Below are 16025 nucleotides of genomic sequence, written 5' to 3' on the forward strand. Positions count from 1 at the left end.
TATGTCCTGCAGCAGTCTAAGCCTATAGCAGCATAACTATAGAGATAGCTCAGGATAACCTGAGCCACTCTAACTATAAGCTTTTTCAGTAGAAATCAATAGTAGAAAACCATGTCCTATATTTATGGAAGCACTGTTTACCCTGCACTTGCTGCTATTGCACTTCTGGTTAGACCTAAACTGCATTTTGTTGCCTTGTACCTGTACCTGTGTAATGATAATAAAGTTGAATCTGATCTAATCTAATCTAATCAAAAAGGAAAGTTTTAAGCCTAGACTTAAAATTAGACAGGGTGTCTGCCTCATGGACTAAAACTGGGTGTTGGTTCCACAGGAGAAGAGCCTGATAACTAAAAGATCTTCTACCCATTCTAAGTAAATCAGAATATTAAAAAGCAAAGACAAATATTTATATTGCAGAATTAAATATTTAAAGTATTTTATTGTGTTCAGTAAACAAATAAACATTTTAATACATAACTGTCATATTCCCATGTACAGAACAACACATCAATGCAATCCTTAGTAAGGGATCCTTTAGGGTGACTAACTGCATCAATGCTGAGTTGCATGGAGATCCGCCTGTGGTTCTGCAAACCCAGACAGCGACACTCAGGTTATCTGTTCTGATGTCTCTTTGTACCTCAATATTCAGGGAATTTAAAATAATATTCTATAACCAAAATTCAAATGCAAGAACAGAATGTATACTGATAAAAAAAAAACTGGCTGCATGTCATCTGAACATAAGATTTACACTATGAAGGCACATTATGCTGAGGGAATGTGTTCCTTCATTAGTGAGTGGTAAATTATAACAAAACCTGCAAACGTCTAAAGAGCGTGTTCACTTTATGAGCATAACCCTGAACATACAGCTAAAGCTATCGGTTCAGATCCAAGCATATGCATGTATTAGAATGGCCTAGTCAAAGACTGGACTAAAACCAAATGACACTATATAGTTTAATAACTATAAGCTAACTGATTAGAACCTCTTTATTCGACTTGACTTTAATCTATTCTGAAATGGAAAGATTTTAGTAGTTATATATCTAAAGCTAGTACAGATGTACGGCAAAAAGTGGCGTATCTGAAGAAAAAGGTGCTGGTTTTACTAACTCACAAGGACAGAACACATACATAAACTGCACATATTTCTGATTTGTATGTCAAAGAACTGAAAACAGTGAAGGTTTCCCCTTTCAGTGTCACAAATATGTACCACATGTTGGTCTATAGCATAAAGTTTCACAGAAATAAAATGTTGTTTTAGTGCATCCTAACAAAATATGAACAGATTAAAAGGGTATGAATACTTTTTAGAACACATTGTTTTCCCCTTGAACTACAAATATATCTAAAAGATGGTTTTAGGAGTAAAAAGATAAGACAGAGAATCACTGTGTCTTAGCTAGTCTTACCATCCTAACAGGACGCTGAAATTGAAGCAGCCGTTTTTGGACTTTACCTCGGTGCCACAGACTACACATTTACATAGCACACATGGTGCAATTTCTAATAACACAGTGAGATCAAATGGGAGGTAAGGCCTTATAGCGGACGGTGACGTAAGGTGGCAACTTCATCAAACTGCTGTTTAAACAAAAGTCAGAATTTCCAACCCAGAATCCTAAAACTACAAAGGCCAAAACACAAAGACTGATGATATAAAACTTTAACAGCTTCTGGACAGCGGTCCTCCACGCATCAGCAAATCTGCTACGGCTGGGGACATAAAGACAGAGAGGCAAACGACATGTGAGATACAAAAAACTGCTGCACACCTGGAGAAGCTATAATACTTTACATAAATAGCTGATTATCAATGTAGACTGGTAGACCTTTTAGGTTTGACATCATCTGTAAGACCTTGGTGTTCCAGCGGCCCCTCATCATCGCCCTCTCCCTGCAGACACAATAAAACACTCACTCTCTGAACTCCGTTCACATGCAGAAACAACACTACTTTAACGTGTAATTCCAACACTAACCTCCTGGTTGGTGCTGGAAATACAGAATAATTAAATCACACAGACATCTAAGGATGCATTAAGATAGTTTTCCAAACTTTTTCAAGATTAATTGCATTTTCAGTCTTAAAAAGGTCAGGAATAAGTTATTTCGAATCAGTTCTGGTTGCATTATTATCCATAAAAGAGGAATTTTTGAAATTCACAGCATGGAGTCTTCTACATTTTGCTCAAGTGCAGAGATCACAGAAGCAGGGTCCTCAGAGTCGTTGATGCAGGGTTTCATCTCAGCAGATGAGAAGAGCAGCTTGATTTCCTCTGCGATTGACAGCTGAGGACTGGGCTGTCCCTCCTCCTCGGTCATCACCTCAGCCACAGTGGTACTGAAAATAAAACAGCAGGACACTGCAAAAGGAGTCCTTGCTCTACAATAACGATAAAAATATTAAAGATTTGCATTTCAGGGTTACAATGTAGCATCAACTTGTCTGTCCTCCAACTGGTTGCTCAGCTCCTGCTTTGCCAGCCTGAGCTCCTGCAGCACAGAAACACAAACAACTTCAGCACCAGAGAAATAAGGACTGTGAAGAATGAATTTAGCTCAGTTTCCCTTTGAAAATTCTGTAACTGTAGGTGATGTAAGAATCTTATCATAGTATATTACTGTATCTTCATATTGTAAGAACAAGGAAGTGCAATGAACTGGGGAATATTTTTTTTTTTACAGTTGATGGATACGCCATATAAAGCAAACTGTTATAACTGTTAAGAAGAATATAAAGTGTCAACACTATTGCCTTAATGATGTTGGAATATTCCTCCACAGTTTCCTCAAGGTGCTTTAAGTGCTGGTGTTTCTATTAAGGTAAAACACAGTTAGCAATAAATATTAATATGATGGATCAGAGGGAACTGCAAATATATTGGTATTAATATTCCTATTATTCACTGGTTGGATCCTCTGTTCCTACCTGATTAATCAGCTCATCCCTATGCTGTAGCTCTAACTGAAGTTCCTCCACTCCAATCTAAAAAAAACCATATGATATGAAGAGTTAACATCAATTCCTAAGTTTTTCTAGTACAGAGAAATTCATGAGTTATAGTCCAACATTCATAGAAATAAAAAAGATTTTATATGACAGTCCAGAACAAAATTGTGCATCATGATAAAGTCAAAGAAGTTATCTGAAATGTTTTCATATTTGCATGCATTTAACTGGCCTAAACCAATAATTATATTCATTGCTTCTCATTTGAAATAGAGCTACAGGTTTTGGGGTTTATCTACATCTGCAGACTAAACGTTAAAAAAATAACTCAGTTAGATTGGATGGAAGTGTCTGTAAACATTGATTTTTAGATTTTACAACAAATTCTCAAATGCAGATACGTTCATTCTAGTATGAATTATCTCTAGTCTATAACACTAACTACTTTAATGCTAAAACCTTGGTACTTAATGTCTTTGTCAGTTAAGATAATATCCATGTTTTATTATTGTACATTTTTTTTATTAGTGAAATTTATTTAGCTTAAGATATATTCATAAAAATCTGAAGCTACAGTAGTTTAGAAATCTTTGGGTGGATATTTACTCCTTCCTGGCCACATTATTTTCGTTATTAATCAAAAATGGCCCCAGGACTCCATCACACCCTCCACCACATTTAAAAGGGGATTATACACGTTTTTTTTTCCTTAAATGCAATAGGCAAATGTGAGCTATATGGAAAACCAGATTTTTCATATCTCCCTTTTTAAACAAATCATATATCTTTTATGTTAAACTTCCCAATTATTTGTTATTTTGTGTTGATCTTCCATGTGAAATCCAAATTAGCTATGATGAAATCAGTGCCTGTGAAAAGTCTAAGAAAGTTAAAATTAGGATATTCCAACATCTATAACTTACACATTCGACAATAGTAAAGAAAAAAATACTTGATTAATATTTGATTGAGAAAATTTTTTTTAATGAAGAGAGAGATTTAGATACTACTAATTCTCTAAAAGCAGAAGTTTACCTCCAGGTTTTCAAACTCATTCCTGAGTTTTCTCAAACTGATCCTGTCCTGGTCTCTCTGTTGTTTAACATTCTTTAGCTGAAAGGGTGAGCACATCTTGAAATTTAGAACGTATTATTGCAGAACTTTAAATGATTAAATAGTTGTAGAACTAGGTTGACCTAATGGTCAATATGGCAAGTTTACCTCAACAGTTAGCTCCTTATTTTCTTCCTGCCACTTTAAGGTTTCCCTCTCCTGAAACAACAACTGAACATATTACTACAGATCGCTGAGAAAAGTAATCTATATCCAGAATAAGGCAAAGGAAAACAGGGAAATATTTCTGTTGCCTGCTCACCAAATCCTGAATCCTTTTCTCACTGATTTGTTTTTCACAGAGGCCATCACCCAACAGAGGCCCACAAGGCTCAGATTCAACCTGTTGCAGCTCAGTAAGGATCCTCTCTATGCTGCAAACAAACAACAACAGAGAAAAACATGATTCTTTCACCACAGTGACTATAGATATTATTGGAAATTCAAAGAAGATAGCAGGATCCCACTTCATGCGGCTGGATGTACCCACTCATTCAATTGTTTCCTGAGGTTGGCGTTCTCCAAGCGGAGCACTGCGTTGTCATCGTCTGCAGCATCCAGCCACTGCCTCATCTCAGCATTCAGTTCTCTCAGGTGACTCTGGCTGTGATCCAGCTCAGCTATTTTCTCCAGCATATCCTTTTGGGATCTTCCAATCAACATGAGATGTTGATCAGCAGCTAAACACGTGTGAGTGTGTGTAGAGGGTTTTGTATGATAAGGATTACTCACATGTTTTCCCCAGATGAATCCATCTGGCTGGCTCAATTCTCCCCTCTGCTGCAAAAACACATCTTTATAACAAAGACAGGTTGAGGGTACAGCTGCAACTAACAATTATTTTATTAATCAATTAATCTGTTGCTTATTTTTTCAATTAACCAATTAATAATTGTATAAGCAAAAGGTTCCATGAATAATTTTTTTTTGCAGAATTGAACCAGTTGAAACTAAAACTTTTCCACCTGTGGAGTCCTTGATAGAGCATATTGAGAGACTGAAAAAGTTGTTAATAATCTTAAATGCAAAATATTTATAGATTTACAATTTTGGTATAGTTACTGCTCTGAGTGAGTTACTCTGTCAGCTAGAGGCATGTTTTAGAGTCTATATTCACTAGTTAAAGATTACACTGTACGATATTTTCAATGGTTGTACTCAGCTACAGCTCAAAGTGCAGGATGTAGGGTTTTACAATTCCCAGATCACAATGCAAGTTTGTAGACTTTACGTCCCGACGTGCTGATGCAATATACCACTGCACATCCAAAAACCACACATCGGACTCAGCGCTGAGAGATGGCTCTAGTCTGACTCGTCAATCTGAAAGAATATGAACTCCAAAAACAAGATATAATAAGATATGATGAGGCTGAAACTTGATTTATGGAATCACTCACGCCTTTTTCAAAGTGGTGAAAGTTGGGACATTTGCAACAGGTTTTACTCTACTATCAGTTTCTCATTGATTATTTTTGTTAGATTGACAATATCCGTAGAAATGAAACCTGTTATACCTGTCCCCTACACACCCATAAAGTTGCAAGATGTAAAAGCTTAATATAAAGCAGGTGACATAAGGTTAACAAGAGTTTGTCAAATGTTGCAACTGTCCCCATTCCCCATGTTTGAGTGTACAGCTTTACAAAATGAGCCATAAAGCTAGAGACATGCAGATGATGTTTGTGTTTCCATAGCAACAACTAATTTCTTTTTTCCAGAGGTGTCAAGTAACGAAGTACAGATACTTTGTTACTGTACTAAACTAAACTTTTTAGGTATCTATACTTTACTCTATTACTTTTTTTTCACTTCTGACTTCCACTCATTACATTGTCACATAAGTATCTGTACTTTCTATTCCTTACATTTTTAAAACAAACGTTACTTGTTACTCTTGGCTTCGGTGTCATGTTTATAAATATTTATTTCACGTCATGTGCGCCATCCAATGCAGATCCCTGGACCCTGGCGCCATCCACATCTAGTGAAAACTAGTGTGATTGGATGACTCATATGAGGCAAACACTCATTGGTTAGCTAAAGGAAATCATCAGAAGCAAGCAGGTGTTCTTAAAACTGCTAACGTGAATTGTCTACACCATGCTACAATGTCAGATTCGGAAAAGATGTTGAAATGTCTGGAAAGGTTTGACACAGGTGAGAGCGAATCGGGAGACGGAGACCAACAAGACATCCCTCATCCTTGGCCCTATTTTTCAAAAATAGCCTAAAAATTTAGCTCTTAGTCCACATGGTGGAATCTGGCTGTTTTTTTTTTTTTTTAAGGTTACTTTATACTTTTATACTTTAAGTAGTTTTTGGAGCACATACTTATTCACTTTTACTTGAATAAAGAGGTAAAGTTGATACTTCGACTTTTACCAGAGTGTTTTTATACTGCAGTATTTATACTTCTACTTAAGTAACAAATGTGTGTACTTTAGACACCATTGTTTTTTTTAGTGGAGGAAAGAGGGTGTCCTTTTCTCATTTATACCCTCAACCTTAAATCAAAGAACCCTTAACAGCTGCAAGTGTGACTTTACTGGAAGTGACACTTCATAGCGAAGCGGTAGAGCTTAGCTTAGCTTGTGATTAGGCAAAAAAAAAAAAAAAAAAAATTAATAACCTTATATTACACAATATACCATGTAAAAAGCATTTGTCTTTGAGCGATTAAAATAAAATAAGGAGTGCCTTTATTACCGTTCAAAAATCATCAACTGACATTGGGTAACCCTTACGAAATAATCTCTACATCCCACTTTATTTTAAAACTGTTATTAGCATAGACTTTAGCCACCAGATAAAATATCAGCTAATGTTCTATGCTAATAGAAGCGGCTAAGCTAACTAGCTTTGTTGAAATAGTCAAAGCATCTACTAAAATATAAACTTCTGCCTAGTATCATTAAATCATTTTTCTTTGTGGTACAATTGAAAGAAGGAAACCAGGTTATTTTTTTATCCTTTTATTCAGAACAAGTCAGTCATTAAAAGTTACCATCAGTTGAAACTAAAATAGTTCAGTTAGCTTCAGTTAACAGCCATAGCAGACTTTGTAGTTGATTGTAAATTCGTATTTGTAAGTGACTTCACTAATTTCACTAATTAAATTTTAAGTCATCAAACAAACAAACTAACAAAAATAAAATAAAGAACTTACCAAAAAAAACCCCCCCAAGCAGCGGCTGTTGGAGCTCCTCTAATGGCGGTGGCGGTGAAAAGTTAATTATTACATTATTACATATTACTACAATATTATTATTATTTATACATTGACATTTAAAGTTATCTATAAGGTAGTGTGTTTTTTCACTCCTGAAATAGTAATTTTTTTTTATTATTATTAATTACTTGTATATACTTAATTATAATAAAATATAATGAAAAAAGTAATGACAGTTGATGATTTTTGAATGGTATTTAAGGCAGACTGTTCTTTATTTTCCATCGCTCTACAAATACTTTTTACATGCTATATTGTGTGGTATAAGAGGTTATCTTATTAAAATGAATTGTTCATTGTTTGAGAATGTGCAGGAGTACAGGCATTCTTTTTTTGGTCTAATCCCAGACCGCCAGAGGCGTAGCCAGAAAATTTTTATAAGGGGAGCCAGGCATTAACCAATGTACACTGAGGGGTGGCCGAAAGCCGATAGGCAGCAGAACCTCACGGTCAAGCCAAAGATAAGACTAACTTTACTTTCCTACAGCCTTTGCTAACAAATAGATATATTTAAAATTTTATAGCATAAAATTGATATAAACAAAATTGATATACAAGAGCTTGAATTCTGTACTTATCTTCTTTAATGTTATTATATTGATGTGTATAATTAACCACAGTGTTTTTGTTGTCAAGAAATTATGAATACATGAAAAAATTGTAAATAATATGTGAAAAATTAAAATTAATATTCCACTTGAGAGTATTACTGCTGCCACCATCTGTATTAGAGGGAAAAAATGGTAGGGGTGGCCAATGATTGGCTAAGGGTGGCCATTGCCACCCCTGGCCCCCCATCTAGCTCCGCCCCTGCAGACCGCCCCCTTGGCTTTACCCCTTCACAATGGAGTGTCACTCCCAGTAAAGTCACACTTGCAGCTTTTAAGGGTTCTTTGAAGGTGGAGGGTATAAATGAGGATGGAACGCCCTCTTGCCTCCACTGAAAAAATGAAATTAGTTGTTGCTATGGCAACACAGAGATCATGTGCATGTCTGTGGCTTTATGGTGCAGTTTGCAAAGCTGTCCACTCATATATGGGGAATGGTGACAGTTGCAATTTTTTACATACTCCTGTCAACTTTATTTCACTTGTTTATGTTAGGCTTTTACATCTTGCAACTGTATGGGTTTTATTATAATAAAAAAATATGTGACTGGATTTTCACCTGGAAAATTAATTTCCTGTATGTCTTGTTTTTCATCGATGTGTTAAAAGTGTTATACATAGCTTTGTTCATTAAGTTCATTGAAAAAACTCAGGGAACTCTGCTTCTTTCTAACCCTGATGACTCAATTTACCTTTGTTGAGATTTGGTAACAGAAGTTTTGGTGTCTTCTAGCTGTAGACGTTCATGCTGCTTGTTTACTGACATAAAGATTGAGCTGTTAAAAGAAAATTGGCCCGATTTCTGATAAAGGAGCTGAGGCGGAGGGCTACTAGTCTGGAAGACCTCGTCCCTCTATTTTTGTCAGTCAGATTAACCATAAAAACGGACAGAATATTTATGCAACTCTTTATCCCATAGTGCAGCAGTATACGTAACAATAATGGTGCATATACTGCTATGCAAAATGACTGTTTTATCTATCATGGAGGAAAAAAAAGAAGAACTTTTAGGGGGGATTTAACTGAAGATATAAGTGAAGTACTATCAATAAACTTTAAGATTGCAGAGTTTAATACAAAGCTAGCATCTGAAGTTCTCCAATACCGCATTACTGGCGGTATCAGTGGAATTATATTTTTCTAGAGACTGTGAAGGACCCACCGTTTATGTAATAGAATATAATCTATGTTGGGAAATGCATTCTTTTCTATTAAGCAGATGAAATTATGCTGATTGGTTTCTAGTTGGATATATCTAGGCTGGAACTTGCCTTAAAAAAGGAGTTATCATGGCAGTTTTACAATCACAGGGGAATATTCCTGCACTAACATTTGGATCAGAAACTGACCTTTAGAGAAAAATCTTTGCCTTGAGGATTCTTTGTGAAAATTAAGGATAAATTTAACGCAAACTAGTAATATAAAAAATAATTTATTTTTTTTTAAGTAGGAACTAACCTAAAATGACCAAGTTGCTTCTCAAATGACCAAAGTTTAAATAACTGTTACTCTTTTGTTAAAAGTTACAAATAGTCCGTAGATAAAACAGGCGGATCGCTGATTTCTGTAGTTTTAATCAAACATTGGATTCTGAAAAAGAAAACAAAAACTGTTCCGACCAACATTTTTGAAGTAAATATTACAAAACAGGAGTTGCAATACAAAACAATTAAAAAGGCAAAATACTTCAATTCAAATAGTTCAATAATGCACATTCAAACAGCAAAACCCGACAGAGAAAATAGCAGAAAATTACAAAAACCTAACAGATTGAAAATCCAACAACCATTAAAAGAACCGATCAAAACAAAGGCTTTTAATTTATTGATCCACTTTAAGGCAAGGAGAAGTTGATAAACTAAGTATAGAGATAATAAAATTAAAGCTGGCATTGAGTGCAGTAAGACATGTTAGCGCCTTAAAGGCAAAAAGATGAGACGCTGACACCGAACACTTTGAAAATGGTGTTTATCAGCCTCAAGAACACCTGGAGAAAATGAAACAAAAAAAGACACTGATCGAGATGAATATTGAGATAAGAACTGTCATCCTGCAAAGGAACGATGGGATGAAGGTGAGTTTGCTGTTGCAGTAGGTGACAGAATGGCGACACAATAGTGTTACAAAATATGAAAAATACTCATTTGTTTATATATCTTTGATAAAATCATTTTAAATACTGCATTCGTCAGGCAACTTAACATCACATGGAACTGTAAACTGAAACATGAGGCTCACAACAGGTTTATAAATAAATGGGAAAACCAGAGGCACCGGAGCTCAAGGTTGATTTCTGATCGGACAGTTTGGCCAATTCAGACTTCTCTGTTAGAACTTTAACTACAAATATTTTTATAGCATTCATATAGCGACCGCCTATACATTTTTCATACCAAGCATCATAGCAGAGATGACATCTAACCACGGGATGCAGAGAAACTCTTGTAAAGCCGTTTTTAACCATCGTTCTTTCCTTGCTGCTTCTAGCACAGTAGGTTTCTCATATGAACAATTTATTAAATATTTCCTGATATCTTGTCTACATGTTTACATGTGACAGGCAGTCAAAAAAAAACAGCATTAGTTCTAACAAAGGACAAAAGGATTACAGATCATATATAAGCGATTCGCACAATTAACATTAATATTTGTACACATCCTTCTCTGTGCATATTTCACAGAGAACATAATTGTTAACTAGGATTTCAAAAGGCAGCTGAAGGCTCTACATCCAACATATCCTGTGACAATCAGAAGCCTTCATGCTTTAGGGTGAAGCTCTCTCTCATAGCCCAATTAAACCACAGCTTTTAGCATACCAAGGCAACTTAGTTCCTTCTAAACATCTTCTTATAGGTCAATGTTTCCCTCTGCTTTAAATACCTTAATGATACTGAATAAGCCTCTGGTCCTTCAGCACTTAGTGATAGCCTCTACACTGAAGATTGGTGTAGTTAGTACAGCCTGGTGTTAACAGATCAGAAAAAAATGAGAGTTTGTCAGGACTGATCATTCCAAAATGATTCAGATCACCATCCGGTTTCTATGTGCAACCCCTAGTAAAAAACATTTCAGTTTATCTGGACAGAACGGGGCAAATAAGCTCAGTTTTAATCCTGAAAAGTGCAAAAATAATAATCTGAGCAAGATTATTTTTTTCCAGAGTGCTTCAGGGTGCTTTTTTTTATAGGAAAAAATCCCCTCTTATTATAACTACAACACCCCATTTTTCTAAAAGGCTGCAAACAAAGAGTTCATATTCTACATTTACTGTTAAGACATTACCGATCGTCCTCGCTGCAATGCTAATCAGAACATTTGCTCAGTGGCGTAAAAGAACTGTCATTTTTTATGAGGCGAGCCTCAACCAGTGCACAGATTATCTTCTTGTCAACCCGATTCTCCTTCTCAGCTAAAAGGCGGACAATGAACTTCAAACCACAAACCCCAGAAGCATCCCCCCATCCAAAGCTAGCTCCTCTTAAAATAAGCAAACGCTCTTGCTGCTGCTTTTGTCAGCGTTAACCATCAACAATAAACCAAAGACTCCTGGTCTTTTCAGACCTCTGCATGCTACTGGGAGGGTTCCAGGGATCCTGTGACCTGGAAGGTAATCCCGTCTCCAGGGAGCGGTGATGCGATGAGCGGGGAGAGCCAGCAGATGTACCAGCGAAGGCCTAACATGTGCCTCAGGTTGCAGAGGAGACCCAGGTTGTACGGGCGGCGAGACGAGTACCACTCCCTGGTGGTCTGACCTCGAAACAGCAGGAATAGGTGGAAGAAGAAGAAGGCGGAGACAAGCAGGAAACCAACCACACACGTGTCAGCGATGAAGGCAAAGGCGAAGGCCCGCGCCGAGACCTGGCCTAAGAAAAAAACTCATATTAATATAATTTGTATTTGAATTATTTGTACAGAAAAATAAGTTTAATCTCATTGGAAGCAAATCTAACTGAAACTTTAAAGTAACCTGAAACCAGCATGATCCAGGGTACGAGCAGCAGCAGGATGCTGTGCAGAGTCACGCCCTCCTTCAGGATGACTATGAAGACCTCCGCATTCATCACCATGGCGTAGAGGAGCCCCGACCACATGAAGAGCAAGCAGCTGAGGAAGTAGCGGTAGTTGCGGAAGCCGACGCACTGGCCGAAGAAGACGCAGTGGTGATCCCGCCGCAGGACGCAGACCTTGCAGTCGTAGCAGTGGGAGCAGCGTGGAGGGGTGTGTGTCTCACAGGTGTAACAATACCTGTTTACAAAAAGTCACAAAACATTCTTTGATCCCGAAGATGTCACTGCTATTTGTTAGAATAAGTGGGGAAAGAGAGTTTCAGCTTATTTTAGGAATATAAACCTGTTTTTTCATGAAATTTTATCCATTACCATAAATATTAGAAAAATATTCTATTTACCAAATCTAATCCAAAGAATGTAGCAAGACTTGAAAACATATATCATCAATGAATCCTTAAGTTTAACCATTCTGGAGCTTATTTTTTAAAAGGCATGAAACAAAAATGTTAGTATCCAAATGCCAGAGTCTGCAGTGATACCCTGAAAGAACCATAAGTGTAACATTTTAAAATAGTTTTTAAAACAAATTTGAAAATCAAGAATCTTTTTAATTCACTTTGTGATGTGTGGGACTTCATATTCGGTATATGAAATAAAAACATCCCAAAGGAAAACATAGAAATGTGGGGGAGTAACCTGACAAAATCTGGAAAGGGTTCCAATACTTTTGAAAAGGACTTTAACGCAGCTTAAAATGGCTACATCTGAAAAATAAGAAGCTAAGTTAAATGTAAAGAAACAGTATTTTACCAAACAAATTGATATTGATTATAACTTTTGATTGACAGAACATTTAATAAAGTATATGGACACAAAGAACATTAGCTTAATTCATTTAGTACTGTTTTTCTTTAAATTATTCCAAGTGGTAGAGGAACTTTTGTGATAAAATCCTTCAAAATAAAACAAAGTCCTGATATATATTCAGCCATTTGTTTTCTCCTAAGAAAAAATGTTTGGGAAAAAATATATATGTTCCCTTTTAGAAGAGGAAGTTACAGTCTTAACATGTTTTGACAACAAGATGGAAAATCCAAACTTTCTTAGTAACTTTGTGAAATCATAACAAAACTAGATTTATTGAATAAACGATGATTATTTTTTCTTTTCCTTTATTAGGCAAGGCAAGGCAAGGCAAATTTATTTGTATAGCACAATTCAGTACAAAGACAATGCAAAGTGCTTTACATGATTAAAATACAGGAAGATAAAACAGAATCAAAGCAAGTAGGAAAAAAAAATAAAATAAAATAAAATAAAATATGCAGAAACAAAAAAAAGAATATTAAAAACAGTTGGATTAAAGAAAACATGTTTTTGTTGAATTGTTTAACTAGAACAGTCGAAGGCAATCCTAAACAAATGTGTTTTTAGTCTTGATTTAAAGGAACTCAGGCTTTCCGCACTTTTACAGTTTTCTGGAAGTTTGTTCCAGATAAGTGGAGCATAGGAACTAAATGCTGCTTCTCCATGTTTAGTTCTGGTTCTTGGTATGCAGAGCAGGCTGGAGCCAGAAGACCTGAGTGGTCTGGAGGGTTGATACACTGATAGCAAGTCTGTGATGTATTTAGGTGCTAAGCCATTCAGAGATTTATAGACTAACAGAAGTATTTTAAAGTCTATTCTCTGAGATACAGGGAGCCAGTGTAAGGACTTTAGAACTGGGGTGATGTGCTCTACTTTCTTAGTCTTAGTGAGGACACGGGCAGCAGCGTTCTGGATCAGCTGCAGCTGTCTGATCCACTTTTTAGGCAGACCTGTGAAAACACTGTTGCAGTAATCAATTCGACTAAAAATAAACGCATGGATTAGTTTTTCCAGATCATGCTGAGACATTAGTCCTTTAATCCTGGAAATGTTCTTCAGGTGATAGAAAGCCGACCTTGTAATTGTCTTTAAATGCTTTTGGAGGTTCAAGTCTGAATACAGCACTACACCTAGACTTCGGGCCTGATCAGTGGTTACTAGCTGAAGCGACTGAAGCTGTGTGCTAACTTTAGATCTCTCCTCTATTGGTCCAAAGATTATTACTTCAGTTTTGTTTTTATTCAGTTGAAGAAAATTATGGCACATCCAGGCATTGATTTCTTCTAAGCATTTCCTCAGTGCTTGAATTGGTTCATAGTCACCTGGTGACATGGTGATGTAAAGCTGTGTGTCGTCTGCATAGTTATGGTAGCTGATGTTGTTGTTTTTTATTAACTGAGCAAGAGGGAGCATGTAGATATTGAATAGGAGGGGACCCAGAATGGACCCTTGGGGAACCCCACATGTGATTTTTGTCATCTCTGATGTAAAGTTGCCTACTGACACAAAAAAGTCCCTGTCCTTTAAGTAGGATTTAAACCAGTTGAGAGCTGTACCAGAGAGGCCGACCCAGTTTTCCAGGCGCTCTAACAGGATGGAGTGATCGACAGTATCGAATGCTGCACTGAGGTCCAATAGTACCAGCACTGTGGTTCTTCCGCAGTCTGTATTTATACGGATGTCATTAAACACCTTGATAAGGGCGGTCTCTGTACTGTGGTGAGCACGGAAACCTGACTGGAACACGTCAAAGCGGCTGGTCATATCTAAGAAAGTGTTTAACTGTTGAAACACTGCTTTTTCAATAATCTTACTGATAAAGGGGAGGTTTGATATGGGCCTGTAGTTCTGGAGTAGTAGTTTGTCTAAACTGTTCTTTTTCAGCAGTGGTTTGATATTTGCTGTTTTTAGGGACTGCGGGAAAACACCTGACAAAAGGGACGTGTTTATTATCTGAGTCAAATCAGATGCTATGACAGGCAAAACTTTCTTAAAGAAAGCTGTGGGTAGAACATCAAGGCAGCAGGAGGAGGAACTTAGCTGCTGAATGATTATAGACAACCTCAAGGTGCATACCGCCACCTACTGTACAAGACTGTAACTTTTCAACCTCTGCAAGCTAAATTCTTTTTTTCTGTTTAGTAAAAACAAAAAAATATAATACTTTTCTAATTATAAATTAGGGCTGAAACTAATTATTTTGCAAATCGATTAATCTGTGGATTCTTTTTTCAATTAATCAAAAAATAACCAAAGGTTCCTAAAAGAATATTTTTTATTAAATTAAACCAGGTTAAACAATTTTTTTTCCACTATAGAGTATACTGACAGATGAAAACGATTTTTTTTTATGTTAAATGCAAAATGTTAATATAACTTTGATATAATTACTGCTCTAAGTGGGTTGCTCTTTCAGCTAAAGCCACGTTTTAGAGTCTCTGTACTCCACTTAACAGTTAATCGATTATTAAATTAGGTTGCTTATTATTTCAATAATTGATTAATCATTAAATGTTTCAGCCCTACTATAAATATCTTTGTTCAATCCTGAACCTAAAATTCCTTCCAACTCTATTCCCACCCTGCATTCTGCATATTTTCCTTTAACTCTCTTCTCTCATCTAAATATATAAAACATTTAATAAATATATGTTCTACATTTTCTTTTTCTGCGCAAACAACATACTCTTTGGTTTTTACCCTTATTCTTAAAACTGTTATTTAGTAAAGCATGGCCTACCCGTAGTCTTATCGTTACTTGTGTTCTAGTTTAACCTCCTATTTTCAAAAATATAAGTAAAAGGCCTCTAGAACCTAAAATCTGTTATCTGTTTTCTATTTTAAAGAATGCATATTTGAAAACTGGTGTAAATCTCTAAATAAGTAAGTCTAATAATAGCCAATTTCACCCCAATTTCATTTAGTTGCATTATTTCTTCTTCTCAATAACAATTGTATATAGTTTAATTTAATATATTGCCAAGAAGGAATTAAACTACCTGAATTACTGAGAGAAAATATTTGATTATCCAAATTATATTATTTAGCCCATTGATGTCCTTTCTACACAAACAAATGAGTTTGAAATTTAAAGTTATCCCAGCAATTCAGTGATACTGTTGAAGTTGTATTTTCTTCTTTACTTCCTTTTAATTAAATCCAATTTATGGGTGTAATCCTAATTGCTCCTGAACACATCCTTAGTGCCATATACTGCAAACTGTCCA

General features: G+C 36.0%; 2 protein-coding genes across 3 annotated transcripts in view; both read right to left on the reverse strand.

The window, feature by feature from the left end:
* Positions 1-1448: 1448 nt before the first annotated feature.
* LOC119784474 (GRIP1-associated protein 1-like) lies at positions 1449-5196 on the reverse strand. 2 transcript variants are annotated; one of them, XM_038286525.1, is made up of 12 exons: positions 5044-5196; positions 4811-4858; positions 4569-4727; positions 4341-4452; positions 4187-4237; positions 4001-4078; positions 2945-3001; positions 2771-2830; positions 2444-2508; positions 2197-2356; positions 1845-1909; positions 1449-1728 (listed from the first exon to the last, which is right to left on the reverse strand). In XM_038286525.1, the coding sequence occupies exons 2-12, from the start codon at positions 4831-4833 to the stop codon at positions 1536-1538; spliced, it is 1023 nt and encodes a 340-aa protein (XP_038142453.1). In that variant the 5' UTR covers positions 4834-4858; positions 5044-5196; the 3' UTR covers positions 1449-1535. The 2 variants fall into 2 exon arrangements, with proteins under 2 accessions (XP_038142453.1, XP_038142452.1); XM_038286524.1 differs by lacking the exon at positions 5044-5196 and having other exon boundaries at positions 4811-4969.
* Positions 5197-9476: 4280 nt separating this feature from the next.
* Positions 9477-16025, reverse strand: part of zdhhc24 (zinc finger DHHC-type containing 24) — a 7028-nt gene continuing 479 nt past the window's right edge. The window contains exons 2-3 of the mRNA XM_038286625.1: positions 11889-12166; positions 9477-11784 (exon numbers count right to left, since the gene is read on the reverse strand). Coding sequence (XP_038142553.1) covers positions 11492-11784; positions 11889-12166 — 571 coding nt within the window. The 3' untranslated portion in view covers positions 9477-11491. The remainder of the gene's footprint in view (positions 11785-11888; positions 12167-16025) is intronic.

The sequence above is a fragment of the Cyprinodon tularosa genome, unplaced genomic scaffold, assembly GCF_016077235.1.
Source record: "Cyprinodon tularosa strain WSP-4 unplaced genomic scaffold, ASM1607723v1 ctg228, whole genome shotgun sequence".
NCBI classification, from domain to species: domain Eukaryota; kingdom Metazoa; phylum Chordata; class Actinopteri; order Cyprinodontiformes; family Cyprinodontidae; genus Cyprinodon; species Cyprinodon tularosa.

Excerpts from the sequence above, each read along its gene's own strand:
- LOC119784474 (XM_038286525.1), bottom strand. The coding sequence starts at position 4,833 with ATGGATTCATCTGGGGAAAACAT. Across the intron at positions 4,238-4,340 it reads AGAAAAGGATTCAGGATTTG|GAGAGGGAAACCTTAAAGTG; the intron begins GTGAGCAGGCAA and ends TTGTTGTTTCAG. Across the intron at positions 2,357-2,443 it reads AGACAAGTTGATGCTACATT|TACCACTGTGGCTGAGGTGA; the intron begins GTAACCCTGAAA and ends TTTTATTTTCAG.